This window comes from Haliotis rufescens, unplaced genomic scaffold, assembly GCF_023055435.1.
Source record: "Haliotis rufescens isolate VD_foot unplaced genomic scaffold, xgHalRufe1.0.p SCAF_1, whole genome shotgun sequence".
NCBI classification, from domain to species: Eukaryota; Metazoa; Mollusca; class Gastropoda; order Lepetellida; family Haliotidae; genus Haliotis; species Haliotis rufescens.
The window spans coordinates 70,816,243-70,834,946 of NW_025963779.1; the positions used below are offsets into that span (position 1 = coordinate 70,816,243).

Genomic DNA, 18,704 nt, shown 5'->3' on the forward strand with positions numbered 1-18,704 from the left:
CCACTCACACAACTTGCATAAAAGGAGTAAGTGTTTGTTGCCATACACTGCACGGTAGTACCCCCCTGCCATGCGACGGCGGTCTGTAAACAGACCAGACAATCAAGTGATGGACCAGAAAACCCAGTGACACATTTACCGATTTTGTCAAAACTAAAATCGATATGTTAATTCTGAATAATGTCTGCAGTGTACAAGGTAAAGAAAAACGTTCAACTTATTGTTTTGCAGCAGGGGCAGTTGTCATATGTCTCGGCGAAAACATAACATTAAAATTTCAAGTAAGTATCTTGAAATTTCAACTGAGTAAGTTGAAATTTCAAGATACTAAGTTAAAATATTAAGATATTAACTTGAAATTTCAACCAATGTATCTTGAAATTTCCAATTAGTATCTTGAAATTGTAACTTAGTATGTTAAAATTTTAACTTAGTACTTGAAATTTCAAGAAAAAAATATAAAAAACAAATGGCCCTAAAAGGCATCCGTAAGCTACAGACATATCACATATTTGAAACAACATTTGTCTCATAAACAAAGACATTATATTTTAAGTGATATTATGACGTAATAAATAATAAATAGAAGAAATGTTCAGATTACGATTAACCCATCACCACACACGCAAATATAATTAACTGCTAAGGTTGCGCTATGCGCTAACGAGGCAATTCCCTATTTTGATTTGTACCATATGTTCCTATGTCTGTTAAGGTGGACACTTGACTTGCCCTTGCTTGTAACGGTTGCCACTGATGGGTCAGTATACTATCATATGTCATCACATGGTGTCATTACTAACTGATTTATAAACGCATGCTAATGATATAGTCGGAAACGTACAATGGACCTTTATCTGTATCAGTAACATGCTGCGTGTTAACATTTCAAACTCATGCTTTCCATTACTTTACACAAGGCAGTGTGAATACGGGGCGGTCGGGTAGCATAGTGGTTAAAGCGTTCGCTCGTCACGCCGAAGACCCGGGTTCGATTCCCGACATGGGTACAATGTGTGAAGCCCATTTCTGGTGTCCCCCGCCGTGATATTGCTGGAATATTGCTAAAAGCGGCGTCAAACCAAACTCACTCACTCACTCAGTGTGAAAACAGTGTAAACCAACATATTTCGAGAAATATCCTTATTTTATTGAACCAGAGCAAATGTAATACAACATATCCATTGATTTATAAATATAGATGAGGAAATCGAAAACAATATCTATAACACGGCCGCATTGGACACTGACCTGTATAACGACTTACTTTAACACATCATTATTTGAACTTCCGATCTTGCCAACGGTATTACACAAAACAAATATTCCTTATTGTCTCGCCATAAGAGTTTGTACCATTGTATCTGATTACATCGAGAGAAGAGAACGTTTAAATGAACTGAGACAGTGAAAGTTTAATGGTTTAATGTTGGACATCATTTACAACTGCTTCCTTGTTGCATCAAAATCAATCTCACCCGTGAATTTCCTGGTTAGAATAGGTCTTCAGCAACCCGTGTTTGCTGAAAGAGACAACTATGCTTGTCGTGAGACGCTACAAACGGGATCGGGTGGTCAGGATTGGTTGATGCATGTCATCATATCCCAAACAATCTCAGAACGCTATTAACCTTCGTCTAATCACAATTTTCTCTTTGTATCAAAATATGGCGACTCACGTTGTCATACCTGTAAAAGAACATATAAGAAGGGTCTTCTATGCAGTTTCCTGACAAGACTTTTTCTGTAAGAGTGAGTGAGTGAGTGAGTGAATATGGTTTTACGCCACTTTTAGCAATATTCCAGCAATATCACGGCGGGGGACACCAGAAATGGGCTTCACACATTGTACCCATGTCGGGAATCGAACCCGGGTCTTCGGCGTGACGATCAAACGCTTTAACCACTAGGCTACCCGATCGCCCTTTTCTGTAAGAGAAAATCTAAAATGCAAGTACACAAATGTTATATATAATAATGTGTCATCATATGAACAGCTTGTAGTGAGAAAAACAGCTTACCAGCTTCATGATCAGTGGCAGAAATATTAGTAATGTCATTTGTTTGTCACATGAATATAACCGATGACGTCATAATGATGTGCAAAGTTCACACAAGGTATGGAAGCCAGTTTTGGGTGATAAGTACACCTTTTTAAAATTAACTTCATTACAAGACACACACGTGTGATACTATCATCAGATATATTCCAGTCATCCAAGGGAAGCCTTCGAAGCCAGTTTTGTGTCATCAAAACACCTTTTTAAATTACCTTCATTACAAGACACACACTCACGTGTAATACTATCATCACATATTTTCTAGATATACCTTCAGTCTGCCGAGGTAGCATGAGTACGAAACACTAAACACTAAACATAATAATCGAAGTCCACCAAGCACATGGTCACAAAATACATATTCTATTTCCTAAAGCTGTGCATGGTTTTATTTCTGGTTTGATATATATCTTAACAATAGATAAAAAATGAGGATAATAAAAGATATACATATGCATGTCCATGCCATAAAAGAACAACACATATATAAAAAATATCAAATAATGATTACTATACGTTTCCTAAACGATAATTGAAGCTATGGTAAGTTACATTGCCCAACACATATTTCGCGACTAAATATCAAATCCTTGTACATTCAAATGCATTCAGTGTTTCGGATGTTGACCAAGTGGGTGAAGCAGTGTGACGCAAATTCTCCATACACCATTGTAATAGGATTTAGGAAATAGAAAGTATGGTTCACTAAAGCGAAGTCAGTTCATGTACATCGGAACGACCGCTCACACGCAAATCATGAAGGTAAATGATGTGTAGATCTCACTTGTTTATTGTTTTTTATTATTCTTTTTTCCATGCATATCTGATAAAGATTCACAGAATTCCATGTTCGTCCCATGCATGGTTATAACTACGTATGTGTATCCTTGCAATCGAAACCATATTGTTGTCTTTGTTACAGGCACCACGTTTGATTGACAGCACGACTGATTTGAGATGTATCATCTGCTTGTACATACTAGTAGCAGCCACAACTGGAGATCAGACAGGTGAGTCAGTAAATGGAGTGATGGACAGATCGGTTTCCACACTTATGAAAGACGTACGTGGTGAAGTATATGTATATAGCAAACACTCAAGGTATCATCTGTTGTGTTACGTTATAATATTCTGGGACTTACCATCACCCAAAGGACATCAGATGATGCCAAGACAGTTTACTGTTATTATTCCCCTTATTGATAATCAAATTTATCAGACTTTAAATGTTATTGATAAAGTGTCTTCACAAAAAATGAAGCTACTTTTAGAAATGTGCGAACAAAAAAGAAGCGTTACGCTTCTTGATCATAGACAGAAACCGATAATTGAAGGGCGATTGTAACCTTTGCGGTATATGAACACATATAGCCGGCAATGAATGGCACTGGCCTGCAGAAATACCATGCCTTTGAGTGATCAGTGGTTTTGTTTTACGTCACAGGTCAATCTTCCCATGGCGGACATTATTCCCAGCGTATCGATATTGAACAGAATAGTTGGTCGCCGCGGTAGTCCGGGCACAGTGATGTTTGACATGACTGAACAGCTACTTGTTGTTAGAATGTTTATCAGAATGAGTTAACTAATCACTTTCTATCGATACATTCTGACCTCACATAATGGAGAGATACTGTGCACAAATTATCGAAATGCATCATCCCTTGTGTAGTATATGAAGGATGGGGCCATTGATATCCTCCCCAACAATGATAGAATAACTACTTAAAAGCAAGGAATTATATATAAATTAAGGTAGATGTGTATTGTCTTAGCCATGTTATGACTTACAGATAGCGTAACATGCCGGGATACAAGTGCGTCCTGTCGGAAGATGAATTGTGGTCAACCAGGTATCGATGAAAATTGCAGGAGGACGTGCGGTCGCTGCAACTTAACGGGTTTGTGTAACTTTCTTTATATATCTATCCTTCTGAATAGAATGTATTAAAATATGAAAGACAACATAGCCAGTATAAAGGTGTTTAAACTAGTACGATTTGATTAAACGATATATATCGCCCCACCAACAATAACCAATTATATATTGTCATACAATTCTATTTACAGTGAGATTTGTGTTCCTGTGATATAATGCTATTCAAGACACACCACGCTATCATATAGAGATTGTATGTTGTATTCACCACAACATGTCCTATCCTTTGGATAGATATCATGCGTAGGCAATCAGTCAAGTATTTCTTTGGGATCAACGTACAAATCCCACATGATTTTTATGTTTAAACAACACCAGTTTGCACACAGTATTATATCTGCACGCATGTAGCATTTACCATGTCGTACTTTGCCCCTATCTGCAAGTACAGAGGCACTGGTGCCTCAATGGTCTTTGAAGCTGCAATTCGCTATGCAGAAGTCCGTCCTTTAGTCCATTTGTTCGTGGTTTCGAATCCCAGATGCTGTCCAATTATTATCCTTTCTTTATTAGCACCCTAGTACCGATTCAGATATAACTGAAATGCGGTTCAAAGAGACGGGGTCACATCTAAAATATTTAAAATGCATATTATCTTTAGCTTTAAACTGTTTTGCTGTTGCATGAACAGCGTTACGAAATGAAGATATAAATCTATAACTTATGTTTGTTATAGAAAAAGATGGTTTCTATTTTCTCCAGATTGTGCAGTAGGTATGTACAGGAATGGCGACTCTTGCACAGCATGCCAGAGACAAAGTCAAGATGACCATGATGAATGTACAAGAACATGTCCGGTAACTGGAAGATGGGGAGAAGCATGTGACAAACAATGTGGGGATTCATGCCAGAGTCTGAGTTGCTATCAGTGGTCAGGGGAGTGTGTTCATGGTTGCACTGAGGGTAGATATGGAAGACTGTGTGACCTCAACTGTGAGCACTGTGTTCTCTGTGGAGACGGAGCCTCAAACTGTGCCCGTGGAGATGGTTCTTGTATCTGTGGATGTAGGGAGCACTTCTATGGAGTAATATGTGACAATCAATGTGATAACAATTGTCTTAATACATCATGCAACAGCACAACAGGAGCATGTACACATGGATGCAATCAGGGAATGTTTGGAAAGAAATGCAAATCATCCTGCAGTAACAAATGCCTAAATGGTACATGCTACCAGAATGGATCATGTATTGCGTGTGTAAAGGGACATTATGGTAAACAATGCCGGGAGAAGTGTTCCAGGAACTGTGGTAGTGAGATATGTAGTAGAGATGGGAGTTGCAGTCCCTGTAAACCAGGGTACTTCAAAACGCAGTGTCAGGAGAAATGCAGCGACAATTGTCTGAATAGAACATGCAGTCAGAACAACGGGACATGTTATTATGGTTGTGTTTCCGACTGGCATGGAGACACATGTGCTGTTAAATGTCCTGCGAACTGCGCTACTGACAAATGTAGCAGAGACAACGGTTCGTGTGCAGATGGATGTATAGATGGTTCCTATGGTCAACACTGTAACCTCACATGCAGTAGCAATTGCACAGACATGGAATGTACCACTAACGAACAAGGTATAAGTAATCCTGCCTGTACTTTGGGGTGTAAAGATGGAGTGGTGGGAGACCAGTGTGAAAGTAAGTGTCCCAACCGCTGTAGAACGGGCCTTTGTCTGACATGTGAGTGCTGACTGTCTGGTTTCCCAAAGTAACATGACGGGGTTATGCATCCTCGTTTGTAAAGAATTGAAGCTTGTGTTGAGATTAATAGTTTGCCCTTGTTGTAGCACCTTGGGAAAACGTAATCGCAATGAGTCTAACTTTCAAGCTTTCATGAGTTACATTTAAATCTGATATCAGTGTCGACTATATTGAGGGTATACACCCGTTTATCTCTTCATGTCCTATATTCACAGCCCCGACTGTTGACAGCAAAAATACCACCCATGTTGTTTGGTCAGCGATTCCTTGTATTCTCATCGCCATTCTGCTGCTGGTTCTCACGTTATTTGTCCGCAAAAGGTGGGCAATGTTCATTTCGAAACATGTCATTTTTGTCATGTTGGTGTTTTTGATAGTATTTGATAGTGATTCGTAAACACATGCTCATGATATAGTCGGAATCGTACAATCGACAGAGATTTCTATTGAATATGGAAAGGGTTTTGTCGCTTTTACTTATTTGTTTGATTATATGAATATTTATAGAAGGTAACAAACTTGCTGTACCGTAATGGGTACATACTGTCGGGAAACATGTTATATGTATATATGTATATATAATGTATGTATTAATGTTCCATAGTTTGCATTGATTCAGACGAACAGTACAGCATTGCTTGAGAGGAAGACAAGGATTACTTAACGATTCTGCAAACAATACAACAAAAATGCAATTGATCTACCCATCCAATCAGCCTACTTCTGGAGGTAGTATGACAAATACTTACAGCCAATTTGGCAAGATATTGTAACAATAATTATAATTCTTTCATTGTGTAACGTTTAGGAGGCGTAGATAAGTAATTATTCTACTCGACATGAGTGAGTGAGTATGGTTTTACGACGCTTTTAGCAATATTCCAGCAATATCACGGCGGGGGACACCAGAAATGGGCTTCACATATTGTACCCTTGTCGGGAATCGAACCCGGGTCTTCAGCATGACGAGCGAACGCTTTAACCACTAGGCTACCCGACCGCCCCCTACTTCTGGAGGTAGTATGACATATACTTACAGCCAATTTCGCAAGATATTGTAACAATAATTGTAACTTTCATTGTGTAACGTTTAGGAGGCGTAGATAAGTAAATATTCTACTCGACATGAAGAACCAAGGAATGCTTTTTGGTGACACTCAAAAACATATCTGAAATGTTATTGATAACCGACTTGTAACAGGTCGTACCAGTGAGGCAAGCTACACAGATGGTGCTACCGGTAAGGCAGGCTACACAGATGGGCAGTATACGTAGGGCAGGGTATACAGATGGGCAGTACCAGTAAGGCAGGGTACACAGATGGGCAGTACACGTAGGGCAGGGTATACAGATGGGCAGTACCAGTAAGGCAGGGTACACATATGGGCAGCACACGTAGGGCAGGGTATACAGATGGGCAGTACCAGTAAGGCAGGGTACACATATGGGCAGTACACGTAGGGCAGGGTATACAGATGGGCAGTACCAGTAAGGCAGGGTACACAGATGGGCAGTACACGTAGGGCGGGGTACACAGATGGGCAGTACCAGTAAGGCAGGCTACACAGATGGGCAGTACAAGTAGGGCAGGGTATACAGATGGGCAGTACCAGTAAGGCAGGGTACACAGATGGGCAGTACACGTAGGGCGGAGTACACAGATGGGCAGTACCAGTAAGGCAGGGTACACAGATGAGCAGTACCAGTAAGGCAGGTTACACAGATGGACAGTACACGTAGAGCAGGGTATACAGGTGGGCAGTACCAGTAAGGCAGGGTACACAGATGGGTAGTACCAGTAAGGCAGGGTACACAGATGGGCAGTACACGTAGGGCAGGGTACACAGACGGGCAGTACCAGTAAGGCAGGGTACACAGATGAGCAGTACCAGTAAGGCAGGTTACACAGATGGACAGTACACGTAGAGCAGGGTATACAGGTGGGCAGTACCAGTAAGGCAGGGTACACAGATGAGCAGTACCAGTAAGGCAGGCTACACAGATGGGCAGTACAAGTAGGGCAGGGTATACAGATGGGCAGTACCAGTAAGGCAGGCTACACTGATGGGCAGTACCAGTAAGGCAGGGTACACAGATTGGCAGTACACGTAGGGCAGGGTATACAGATGGGCAGTACCAGTAAGGCAGGCTACACAGATGGGCAGTACCAGTAAGGCAGGGTACACAGATGGGCAGTACACGTAGGGCGGGGTACACCTATGGTGCTACCAGTAAGGCAGGGTACACAGATGGGCAGTACACGTAGGGCGGGGTACACAGATGGGCAGTACAAGTAAAGCAGGCTACACAGATGGCAGTACCAGTAAGGCAGGATACACAGATGGGCAGTACCAGTAAGGCAGGGTACACAGATGGGCAGTACCAGTAAGGCAGGTTACAGATGGCGGTACCAGTAAGGCAGGGTACACAGATGGGCGGTACCAGTAAGGCAGGTTACACAGATGGTGCTACCAGTAAGGCAGGTTATAAATGGTGGTACCAGTAAGGCAGGGAACATACATGAGCAAATGGGCATAATATGACATATGACATCTATATATATTAATTTTGGATAGTCCTGTCTACTAGTATGTCATATGTTCAAGGTAATACGACCCCCGTTGACCAACTGAACAACAATGGGAAAGATGCCTCGTTATCCACGGATATCATAAAAGAGAGCAATGGAACTTCCCTTCTACTAGCTCAAGCGCCAAGTCATTCGGCACTGTCGCGGGATGATAGCAGATCTGTATTTGGTTTTGACCCTCACCCATGTCACGTGACTGACACGTTACACCCAGACAGTGCGTGGTCAACGGAAGTGTCCGTCCTAAATCTGAGCACCTATGTTGAAATTATGAGGAGGACTGGTGGTTTCTCTGCACACTGTGCTGTGAGTGATTTCTTTTTCGTATTGTACAGTAAATAGACAGAAAACAAATAACTGATGACTTTAAACTTTTATCAAACTGATTATAGGCATCGTTTCTAATACTGACATAGTTTTACCACTTGCATTAATCTGGTATTTAAACACAATGAACATAACACTTTCATGTTTCCTGCCTAAGGACCTTCCCCGTGGCAAGCTTGGGTCCTGTCATGAAGCCGAATTACCAGAAAATGCTTTCAAAAACAGATATAGCAATATATTACCCTGTAAGTATCAGTAACATTTTATTTAGACATTTCTGTTCACTTCCAGCCAGTTAAAGAAAAATCGAAGAAGAAATATATATTTTCTAGAAAAATGTTGCAGTGCATATAATTTTCTTAGTGACAGCTCCAAATTCCCATTCGGTACTCTGATGGAGGTTTGCTTGCTGTAAAGTACCTATGTTGTAAATTATCATGCTATTACAGAACATTAACACGTAGACTAAACCGAATGCTTTCCTTTCACATTGGATCTTTGTGTGTGAGACGTTTTAGCTTTGTCCTCCGAACAGTTAAGGAATATACGTGTAAAGTGGAATGACCAAGAACATTAAACCCCACGTACCTTCCACGACAAAATAGTCAGTGAGTCAGTATGGTTTTACGCCGCTTTTAGCAATATTCCTGCAAATTCACGGCGGGGGACACCAAAAATGGGCTTCACACATTGTGCCCATGCGGGGAATCGAACCCGGGTCTTCAGCGTGACGAGCCAACACTTTAACCACTAGACTACCCCCACCGCCCCCAAAATAGTATGAAAACATAATTTGATTTATGCTTATGATATATGTCGACATAATTAAACAATTAATGTTGCTATAATTGTTTCAGATGATCATTGCAGAGTCAAACTAACCCCTATCCCCAACGCCCCTGGATCCGACTACATCAACGCTAGCTACATAAACGTATGTCCATCGCGAATGAGTTGATACTTAAAGCATCAGATCAGGTCTTTGAAAGGTGTTACTCTTGATGAAGGAGTAAGCATATACTCCAAAACCTTGTGTTCTTCATAATAAATAAGTTTGCATCCATATATTCTCTTCCTTAAGGCATCACATATTTTGCAGCAATTTGTAGTAATTTCAAGGCAATAGACTATCTTTTGTAATATACATTATAACGTCTAACTGTCGCTGCTAGTTTTCATTCTTCAAGCAGTTTCCCTTTATCGTTCATACTTTTATTATTTTGAGGAAGCTGTATTTTGAAAACTTGAGATTTAGTTGCATTGCACATGAAACCTTCCTTTACGTAAATTTTTTAAGTTTGGAGAATATTAATGTGAGTTGTCTCTAACAATGATTGTTTTTAAGGACGGAAGAGGGTTATATATAACAGAGAGTCACACATCTGTTTCGGTTTACCCGTTTCTCTTTATTTCAGGGATATGGGGCGTCACAGGAGTTTGTAGCTACACAAGGTAATATTTCTTGTTTGATTGTTACATTACATGGCGCGTTTGTTTCAGTTGACACTTGTAGTACATGAACTATTTATTAACCTACAATTTATTTCTCGAAATATTATTTTATATTCCCAGGACCTTATGGAGACGTCATACGAGACTTCTGGAGAATGACGTGGGAAATAGATGCGAGTAAAATAATTATGCTGACAAATTGCGTAGAAAACAGAAAGGTATTAATAAACAATGCAATTATCGCTATTTTATCAATTGCAAATAAAAAAGTTATAATCATATGTTGCTTTCGTTTCACGGATTATCACGATACTATTATAGATATCAATAAAACATGTATGAATGTGTTCACTATTAGATGCCATTATTTGCTGATGACCCGCGAAGATCCGGGGTAGAAAAGGTCTTCAGTAACCCATGCTTGCCGTAAAAGGCGACTATGCTTGTCGTAAAAGGCGGGTGGTCAGGACCGCTGACTTGGTTGATACACGTCTTCGATCCCAATTGCGTGGATCGATGCTCATGATATTAATCACTGAATTGTCTGGTCCAGACTCGATTATTTACAGACCGCCGTCATAGAGCTTGAATATTGCTGAGTGCGACGTTAAACAACCAACCAATAAAATCCATCAAAGCTGGTGATTATTTACAGACAAACTATGTGAGTGTTGATGTAGTATTTAAACAACATACTGACATGAACATATCCCCTTCCTTTTCAGGCTAAGTGTGAGAAGTACTGGCCCGACTTCGGCCAGCCATGTTCCAACTACGACGATGTCCATGTTCAGTGTGTGGCCGAGGAGGAGATGACGGACTACACAGTCAGGACGTTCTCTATACACAGGGTACTGATACATGTACATACAGTCTCTCCACTGTGATACTCTCGCATACTGTGAACAGCGAACATATCTCACAATCTTCATTTGATGGGAGATTTTCACTGAAAGAATAAAATGAAAAAACCCATGTGCTTTACAGGAGGCGGAGTTACCTAGGACACTGAAGCAGTACCACTTCACTGCATGGCCAGACAAAGGAGTACCAGAGGATGTCAGGGCGCTGGTGGACGTCTACAGACTGGCCAAGAACGCACCGTCGATTGGAAAAGGCCCAACGGTCGTCCATTGCAGGTCTGTCATGCATAGTCTTGAATTTTTTACATACATCTGGGGGCATTATGTCCCTACCTTGTGAATCCCTGATGTCGAATGATACTGACAGGAAAACGTGTGTCATTTATTTCGAGAACACTAACTCGGTGTCGTCCTTGTTATCACAGTGACGTGTTTAATATCACATATACTCCATTCCTTCTATCCAGCAGATATACCTTATGAATTACCGATGGTACTGACGACAATAAGTGGATATTTTATCAGATGAGTTCCACATGTATTGCATTCAGTGAAATACGTAGCATGTGTCTCAACGGGAGTGGCATTCTGCAGTGCCGATGTAGGTCGTAGTAAACTTGATGGTGGGTAGGGATGACATCCTTTGGGATTTTGTTGTAATGTTTTTCTATTTTCATGTGTTGATACCAATGCAGGCAATGGAAACCGGGTTAACCAAAGGGTCAAACCAACTGACTACCCCTACCTCTTCGTATGTCTTGATACAAAACTGGGGCGGTCGGGTAGCCTAGTGGTTAAAGCGTTCGCTCGTCATGCCGAAGACCCGGGTTCGATTCCCGACATGGGTACAATGTGTGAAGCCCATTTCTGGTGTTCCCCGCCGTTATATTGCTGGAATATTGCTAAAAGCGGCGTAAAACCATACTCACTCACTCACTCACTTGATACAAAACTGAACATGTAGTACCTGTGGCCTTCAACTTAATATTGACCAATGTAGCACTTGTTGTTGATTATATGGTTACTAGGAAAAGAACATGAGCTCGTGGAGTTTATATTCCCTGAGTAAGTAAGTTGTATAATTCAGTGCTGGCGTGGGCCGGACTGGGACGTGGATCGCTCTGGACTATTTGATTGAACAAGCCAAGGCGGAAGGTGCGGTGGATGTCTTTGCGTGCATTGTTCAGCTCCGACATCAGCGAATGAATGTAATACAGACACAGGTGAGAGGTCAAGGAGATTAACCTTCTACTGATACATACAATTATTACTCGTGTGTCACAATCTAATTTAAAAACTGAGCATTCTGATGTCATATGGATATATACTTGATATAGAGAGTGAAGAAACATAAAAAAAAATCGAGCATAAGATCACATAGGTCTTGTACTCCCGAGGAAGCAGCTCTTGCAAAGCGAATTCAGCTGCGTACTACAGGACCTATAGCTACCCGTACCCTCAGACCTAAATGAAGTTTATTATGAAATTTTGAATTTCCCTTTCTTTCGATAGATCATCTGTTCCTGAGTGTTTCTTGGCTGAAGTTTGATATTTCAGATCACAATGCTCATATGTTACACCCCGTTTTATTTTCTACATATTTATTTTTCACCAGGATCAATACATATTTCTCCATGAGGCCCTGATGGAGGCTCTCCAGTCAAGTGACAAGGAGGGACAATACGACAGAATGAGGTCCAGCTGTGTCGACATCGGTAATGGGGATTGCGAAGTCTTGGAGGTGAATTGATATGATATAAAATGATATGCATCAGTGTGTAAATGAATGAATGGATGACTGGGTGGATGGGTGGATGGTTTAATGGATGGATGGATGGAGCTATTATTTATATTTCTTTGAGACTACATAACGCTGCAAGGAATCCATTTTTGTATCAAGAAACAGCTGTACATCACCATGGCAACAACCTACTGCAGGCATTCCCCTGCGAAGCTATTAGGATAACCGTTTTTATCAGCACAGGCACCAGGTGACGGTGGGTGGATCCACCATATACATGCAGGCGTGCCTAGGGGGGTCACCATATGACTCGTTCAATTTTAAGTAAGACACTGCTTTCTAAGTACGAAGCATGTGGCTTGCTCGAACCACACGCTACTGCTTGTACTCACCCAGACTAATGCCAGCGTCACAGTGCAAGTCCACTGAGATACCATATGCATGCCGCAGTTTAACATGGATTCCACACTCAGCCACATAGTACTGACTCTGAGCTGACAAGTCCCTCTTCTATTCCCTGTATGTCGAGCCCGAGGCAGGGTATCATTTGACGCGTTTTGGTATAAGGCGGACGGGGGTCGAACCTCCGCTATCCGGGCAGACGCTCCATCCGGACCACGGATGCATGACTCATGAGAGACATCTGATTAGTTTGATTTGTCCTACAAAAGGGTATTCCATGATTCTAATGTTTTGTGTTTCATTTCAGGACAAACGCAGTTGACAATGACGAAATCCCACCAATCTGCATAACCCTGTCATGGATATCGGGACACAAGCTTCAAGAGGGACAGAGTTATGTTTAATCCTTGCTTTACTAAAGAATGTTACATCAATGTTAATAGCAATCAATAGTCTATATATGTTGTATGATGTGATTCCTTGAAGCAAATCATAATATTAGTCGTTTTGCTGGTCTTTATTTTCATAGTATTTTTCAAACAAAAGGATGGAATATATTCCCAATCACTCCACTGTACATTTGTTTCCCAGTTACCCCACGGTTGCTTTATTGACCACCTCCCTAACTTTCAGTGGTCAAGACCAATTGTGTTGTCCGAATGTTTATCCTATACGTCAGCAACAGCTTGATGTTCAGCTTCGATAAAAAAAAAATGTGAATATCGAGAGAGAACACTATATGACTTTATTCTAAATCGTATCCTCGATTACTCTCGTATAATACAGCTAACGCCCACTGAGGACGTGACTAGCCTGTTGTCATAGACATTTGTATACGGGAGTCATATGGCAAGGGGAGTTGAGAAGAAAGAGGCTTAAGGCAAACTTAATATTTTAGATTAATTCAACCACTTTACCATGATGACATTTAAACCCAGATTTCAACAGTGAATAGATTACGTGACGTTTTATGCAAGCATTCGAAAATATTAAACGTAAATACGCACATATATCTGGAAAAAAAAGTTCACAAGAAAATTATTCTTATTCATAAACCACCTTGTGACAAAATATGGATACGACAAAAAAATTATGTGTGAGTTTCGGTTTGAACAAGGGTCATTTGTATGTGTGCTCGACTGAGGGTATTCTGCCCTAGTTTCATATCGTGGATCTTCACCTCGGTCACCAACATGTCAATGTGACCCTCAGCAGGGTGACGGGAGTGTGTCAGTGGAAACTGATCATATTGTACACATAATAACAGACCCGTTTAAAGTCATCAAAAGAAGAAGAAATTCTTTTGTTCAACCAGCAGTTTATTGATGTGAGGAGGCGTCTTCCGGGTAAATGACAAGTTCAGGATATTTGCACTTATTTAACGACGTGCTTGTGTGTGACTGATCGTACCCGTCCGGACTTACATGTATGTCGGTTTCTTAGAATAAGTATACCAAAAGACGTTAAAAGATGGTACTTGTTGTTACCCTGTCTGGCGCTCGGCATTAAGGGGCTAAAACAAGGACTGGTCGGCTCGGAGTCAATATACTGTGTCTGAGTGGGGTATTCATGTTAAACTGCGGCATAGTATCTCAGTGTGCTAGCACTATAAATCGGCCGTCCGGACTTACATGTATGTCGGTTTCATAGTGCTCGTACACTGAGATACCATGCCGCAGTTTAACATAGAGACCCTACCCACACACTGCTTCTAAGCAGACCAGTCGTGGTTTAATATCCGTAATGTCGAACACCAGTCAAAGTAACCACAAGGACAATTATTCAATGCAGTTAGACCGGGAGATCGAGCCACCGACTTTCCGCTCTCCGGGCTGATGCTCTTTTCACCAAACCAGGATGTTGTCAGCTGAGATAGATATCATAATTGCGTTTTGTGTATGGACTATGTTTTGTTGAAAATTAAATGCAAGAACAAGTCTTGGTTGATGCTGTGAAACATACACGGTATTGTTGCATGCCCTTGATAAAAAATCATTTTCTATTTCCGGCTTGGCATGCTTCCAAACCACATATGCTTTTCGAGAGGTTGTTTTGATTTCATATATATATGTATAAAATATACATAAATTCCGGACACCGATATACCAAAAGGGTAAATTGTAAACGAGTTCCCACCCTAGGCTACTTGATGTGTCCTTTACGTGACACCAAGCATTCAAACCTTTTCCACGTTTACCGAGTACAAAACTGTAAGATCATGATATATATTTCAGCTAAATGACCTTATTGCGATCAAATTCGACAAATAGTAGATCTTATCTTCTTGGACACATCCTAGATTTGCTAATTTGCATCCCTATTAATGATACATCCGTCACACCTTCGACCGACTAACATCCTTGATACCTGAAACTGACTGTTCTACGCATACCAGGAATCAACTAACCTCAGATCAGGAGCAGCGTAACCAAGTTACTACGCATATACATGCAATATAAAGACATCCTTTCTTAACGAAATTGAAATGTCACACAACCTCCCCATTTGTTATCATTTATAAACATTTCTATCGTATAATCATTCGGTTCATCCAATGGATTCTCTGTGTTCTCTGTAGTTTACCCTACAGTTTTGTATACAGAATGTGCTTCTTTCTTCTTTGCTCTCTGTACTAATGTATATAATTTTACATTTACTTTTGTGTAGAAAGTTGTCTAGAATCGCAAGTAAAACATCCAACAACTGCCTGTGTAGCAGGTATTATCATCATTATGAGGGAGCACAAGTGGCCCAGTCATCTAAGGCGCTGCAATTCGCTGTGCTGAGTTGCTTCCCTTCGATCGGTGGGCCAGAAACCTATAATCGTTAGGACGGATCATAGATTTGCCCTGTTAATAAGTCATGCTTTGTCAACCCCAATAGAATTAGATATATGATATCTAACTTGATAGTGTTGGTGCACTAAATCACGACTGATCATAACGAAGCTGCTAACAATTGAACAATGTGTAAGATATTTGTCACTTCCACATTTCATATATCCTAAACTGTATGTAAATGTTATGATAATACCACGGGGTCAAACCTTCTTTAGAAAATTACATAAAAGGGAAATAACCTGGACCACAATGGCTAATAATATAATATACTGGAAATATATCAGTGCTGTCAGTGATGGACACAATATATGACTTTGGTGAAGTGTATTCAAGGGTGTATGTTAAAGTAAAATACCACGATGAGGTCAAAAAGCGAAATACGCTCAAACAATATCATAAATTTATCATATTACATATACCTTGAATTTGCCGTATATAAAATATATGTATATGCAAAATAGCAGAGAAATGGAGAGAGAAAATAATTAATACAGCTTTTATTGTGCCAGTGTTCAGATCAGAATTCACAAATGAAGTTTTAGACACCTTTGCTGAGATGTTATACCTTGGAGCCTTAGGCCTTTAGTTCAGAACAGATGACGACGACTTACGGCGACTGACAACGCTCCACGACATGACATTCAATATGACTGTTCCAAAAAGTCAGGGGGTATGTTTAATATTATGACACGTTTTAGAGACACCAATACAAGGGTCATTTATGATAAAGTTTCAGTAACATGGGACTTGCTGTTGCTATGCGATAGTGTAAAATGTGATATTTAGACGGTTGTACGGGCGATAGCCAGTATACCTACTACTCAGGACATATTTCACTGTACATGACGCAGCATCCATCAAACAGTAAGGTTCTTACAAGACCCGGTTCTAATTTAGCACCGACCTTTACCAAACGCCGACGCTAATGCCATGGACATGTTTATACTCCCAAATTCCCTTAGCTATAAAGCGCCCTATTATATTTCGTTTAACTTAATTTGTAGTTATACAACATAATCATAGTGCGCAAATGAATTTTACAAAAATTAGCAAATGTATTGATTAAAAGTTGATGTGAAAGATAAAGTATGGAGAAATTACGGAAACAGTAAAGAGCAAAATAGATGTGAAACTCATGTCTCCTTACCTCGTAAAAATACATTTTAGTCCAATATAGTACTTTTAGTGTTAATGTAAAATTGCGAACCGGAACATGCGACCGAAACCAGGCAGAATTAGAAAAGCAGAGGATACAATGTAAATAGCGCGCGAGAGTTGAAGGCCTCGACAAAAATCTCCCCTCGCGACCTCCCCCGACAGGGCTTGAAGGATTGTAGTGAAGGATTTGTTCGTTGTTTAAAGCCGCATTGGTAATGAGTACCATGCTTGTACATATAAGATTTCAGGGTAACATCATGTCATTATCGCTGTTCAAAATTCAAAACTTTGTCACTTTATACATTGAAGGAGAGGGCGTAGGAAACAAACGTATTCCACATATGGGTAGGGCTTACCCTTTTTGCGAGCATCTGGTGCGATCACTGATTTTCACTGATCCGTGTATATATTTGTTACAACTGTTTAGCCCTTTATGCCTAATATAATCGGGGTTTTTTTCTGTATAAACGAGACTGCTTATTCTTTGGCCTTGTTGGTTTATATTTTATTCTATAATTTTGCAGTGTTTTAATTTTTTAAAGAATGTTGTAACTGAATTACATTGTTTCTGTTTAGATTCTGTTGAAGTTCATGGCATTGTGTTTTGACATAGTGCTAGCTAATGTTAGCAGTGGTGTGGAAGTTATATATATTTATATGCTTTTGGAATCAAGTATAATCTTGAATCTTGAAACAGGTAGACTCATCTAGCACTGTATTTAACATTTTGGACGGTATTTTGACTATATACTGTGGTCAAGAGCGTGCCTATCTGATATCAGTTTACATCAACACCAGCGGTTGTGTGAAGATATTTGATTTCACCCTGGATATCCAGCCTATTTTGAAAGCTTGACCACTGTTACTGCTAGGTGAATATTATAACCATATGACTGCTATTATATTTTATACTGCCGCTGTAGTTCTTCTGCCATTGGATTTTGTACTGCCACTCTACTGTGTACTACCAATGTAATTGCTGTGCAGTACTTTGTATTGATTTGTACACCTAATTAATATTACAATACAATTTTTAATGGTATACCATTTCTTTGTTGTTTGTTTTATACTGATTTTATTTACGTATATTCTGGGTTAACTTATTATATAAATTTGGAAGTCTACACGTAACAATCCTGAAACAGATCCCTTAGAAGAAAAATCAAGAAACTAATTCAACAATGCATGTTGAAAAGGAGATGCAAATGTATAAAAGCGACTAAAATTTCTGCCAAAAAACAGTCGATTGTACGATTCCGACTACATCATGAGCATGTGTTTATAAATCACTATCAAAAAGTGATGATACTAGGAAAGTTGCGAAAAGTTGAGCGTAGCCTGCCCAACCGGTCAACCCGTCACAACAAAACATATCAAAACATAGCACCGTCAATTGTTCACCTAAAAGAGGCACGGGCACATATGGTTCAAGTCAATATTGGGAATTGCATCGGACATCATGAATGCACAATTGGTGTCCAAGGGGAAAGCACGTCCAACCATACAAAAGTCTGCATTACATGGTCTTCTCTAAAGTCACTTTACTCGCAAACAAAGCCATTAAACTAAAGACACGATGCCCATATATTATCTTGCAAATTTAAGACGTGTGTGTGGTTATTCGAATTAGTGTT

The 18,704-nt window shown here is 40.1% G+C and overlaps 1 protein-coding gene across 1 annotated transcript; it reads left to right on the forward strand.

Moving 5' to 3' along the window:
* The first annotated feature begins 2,784 nt into the window (after nt 1-2,784).
* On the forward strand, nt 2,785-18,112 carry LOC124128717 (receptor-type tyrosine-protein phosphatase mu-like). The gene is made up of 16 exons (XM_048400274.1): nt 2,785-2,822; nt 2,983-3,070; nt 3,854-3,961; nt 4,702-5,571; nt 5,913-6,018; nt 6,317-6,426; nt 8,304-8,593; nt 8,772-8,859; nt 9,472-9,548; nt 10,030-10,066; nt 10,187-10,284; nt 10,792-10,917; nt 11,054-11,205; nt 12,017-12,152; nt 12,545-12,670; nt 13,380-18,112. Exons 1-16 carry the CDS (start codon nt 2,817-2,819, stop codon nt 13,392-13,394), a joined length of 2,433 nt encoding a protein of 810 aa, XP_048256231.1. The 5' UTR covers nt 2,785-2,816; the 3' UTR covers nt 13,395-18,112.
* The last annotated feature ends 592 nt before the right edge of the window (nt 18,113-18,704 follow it).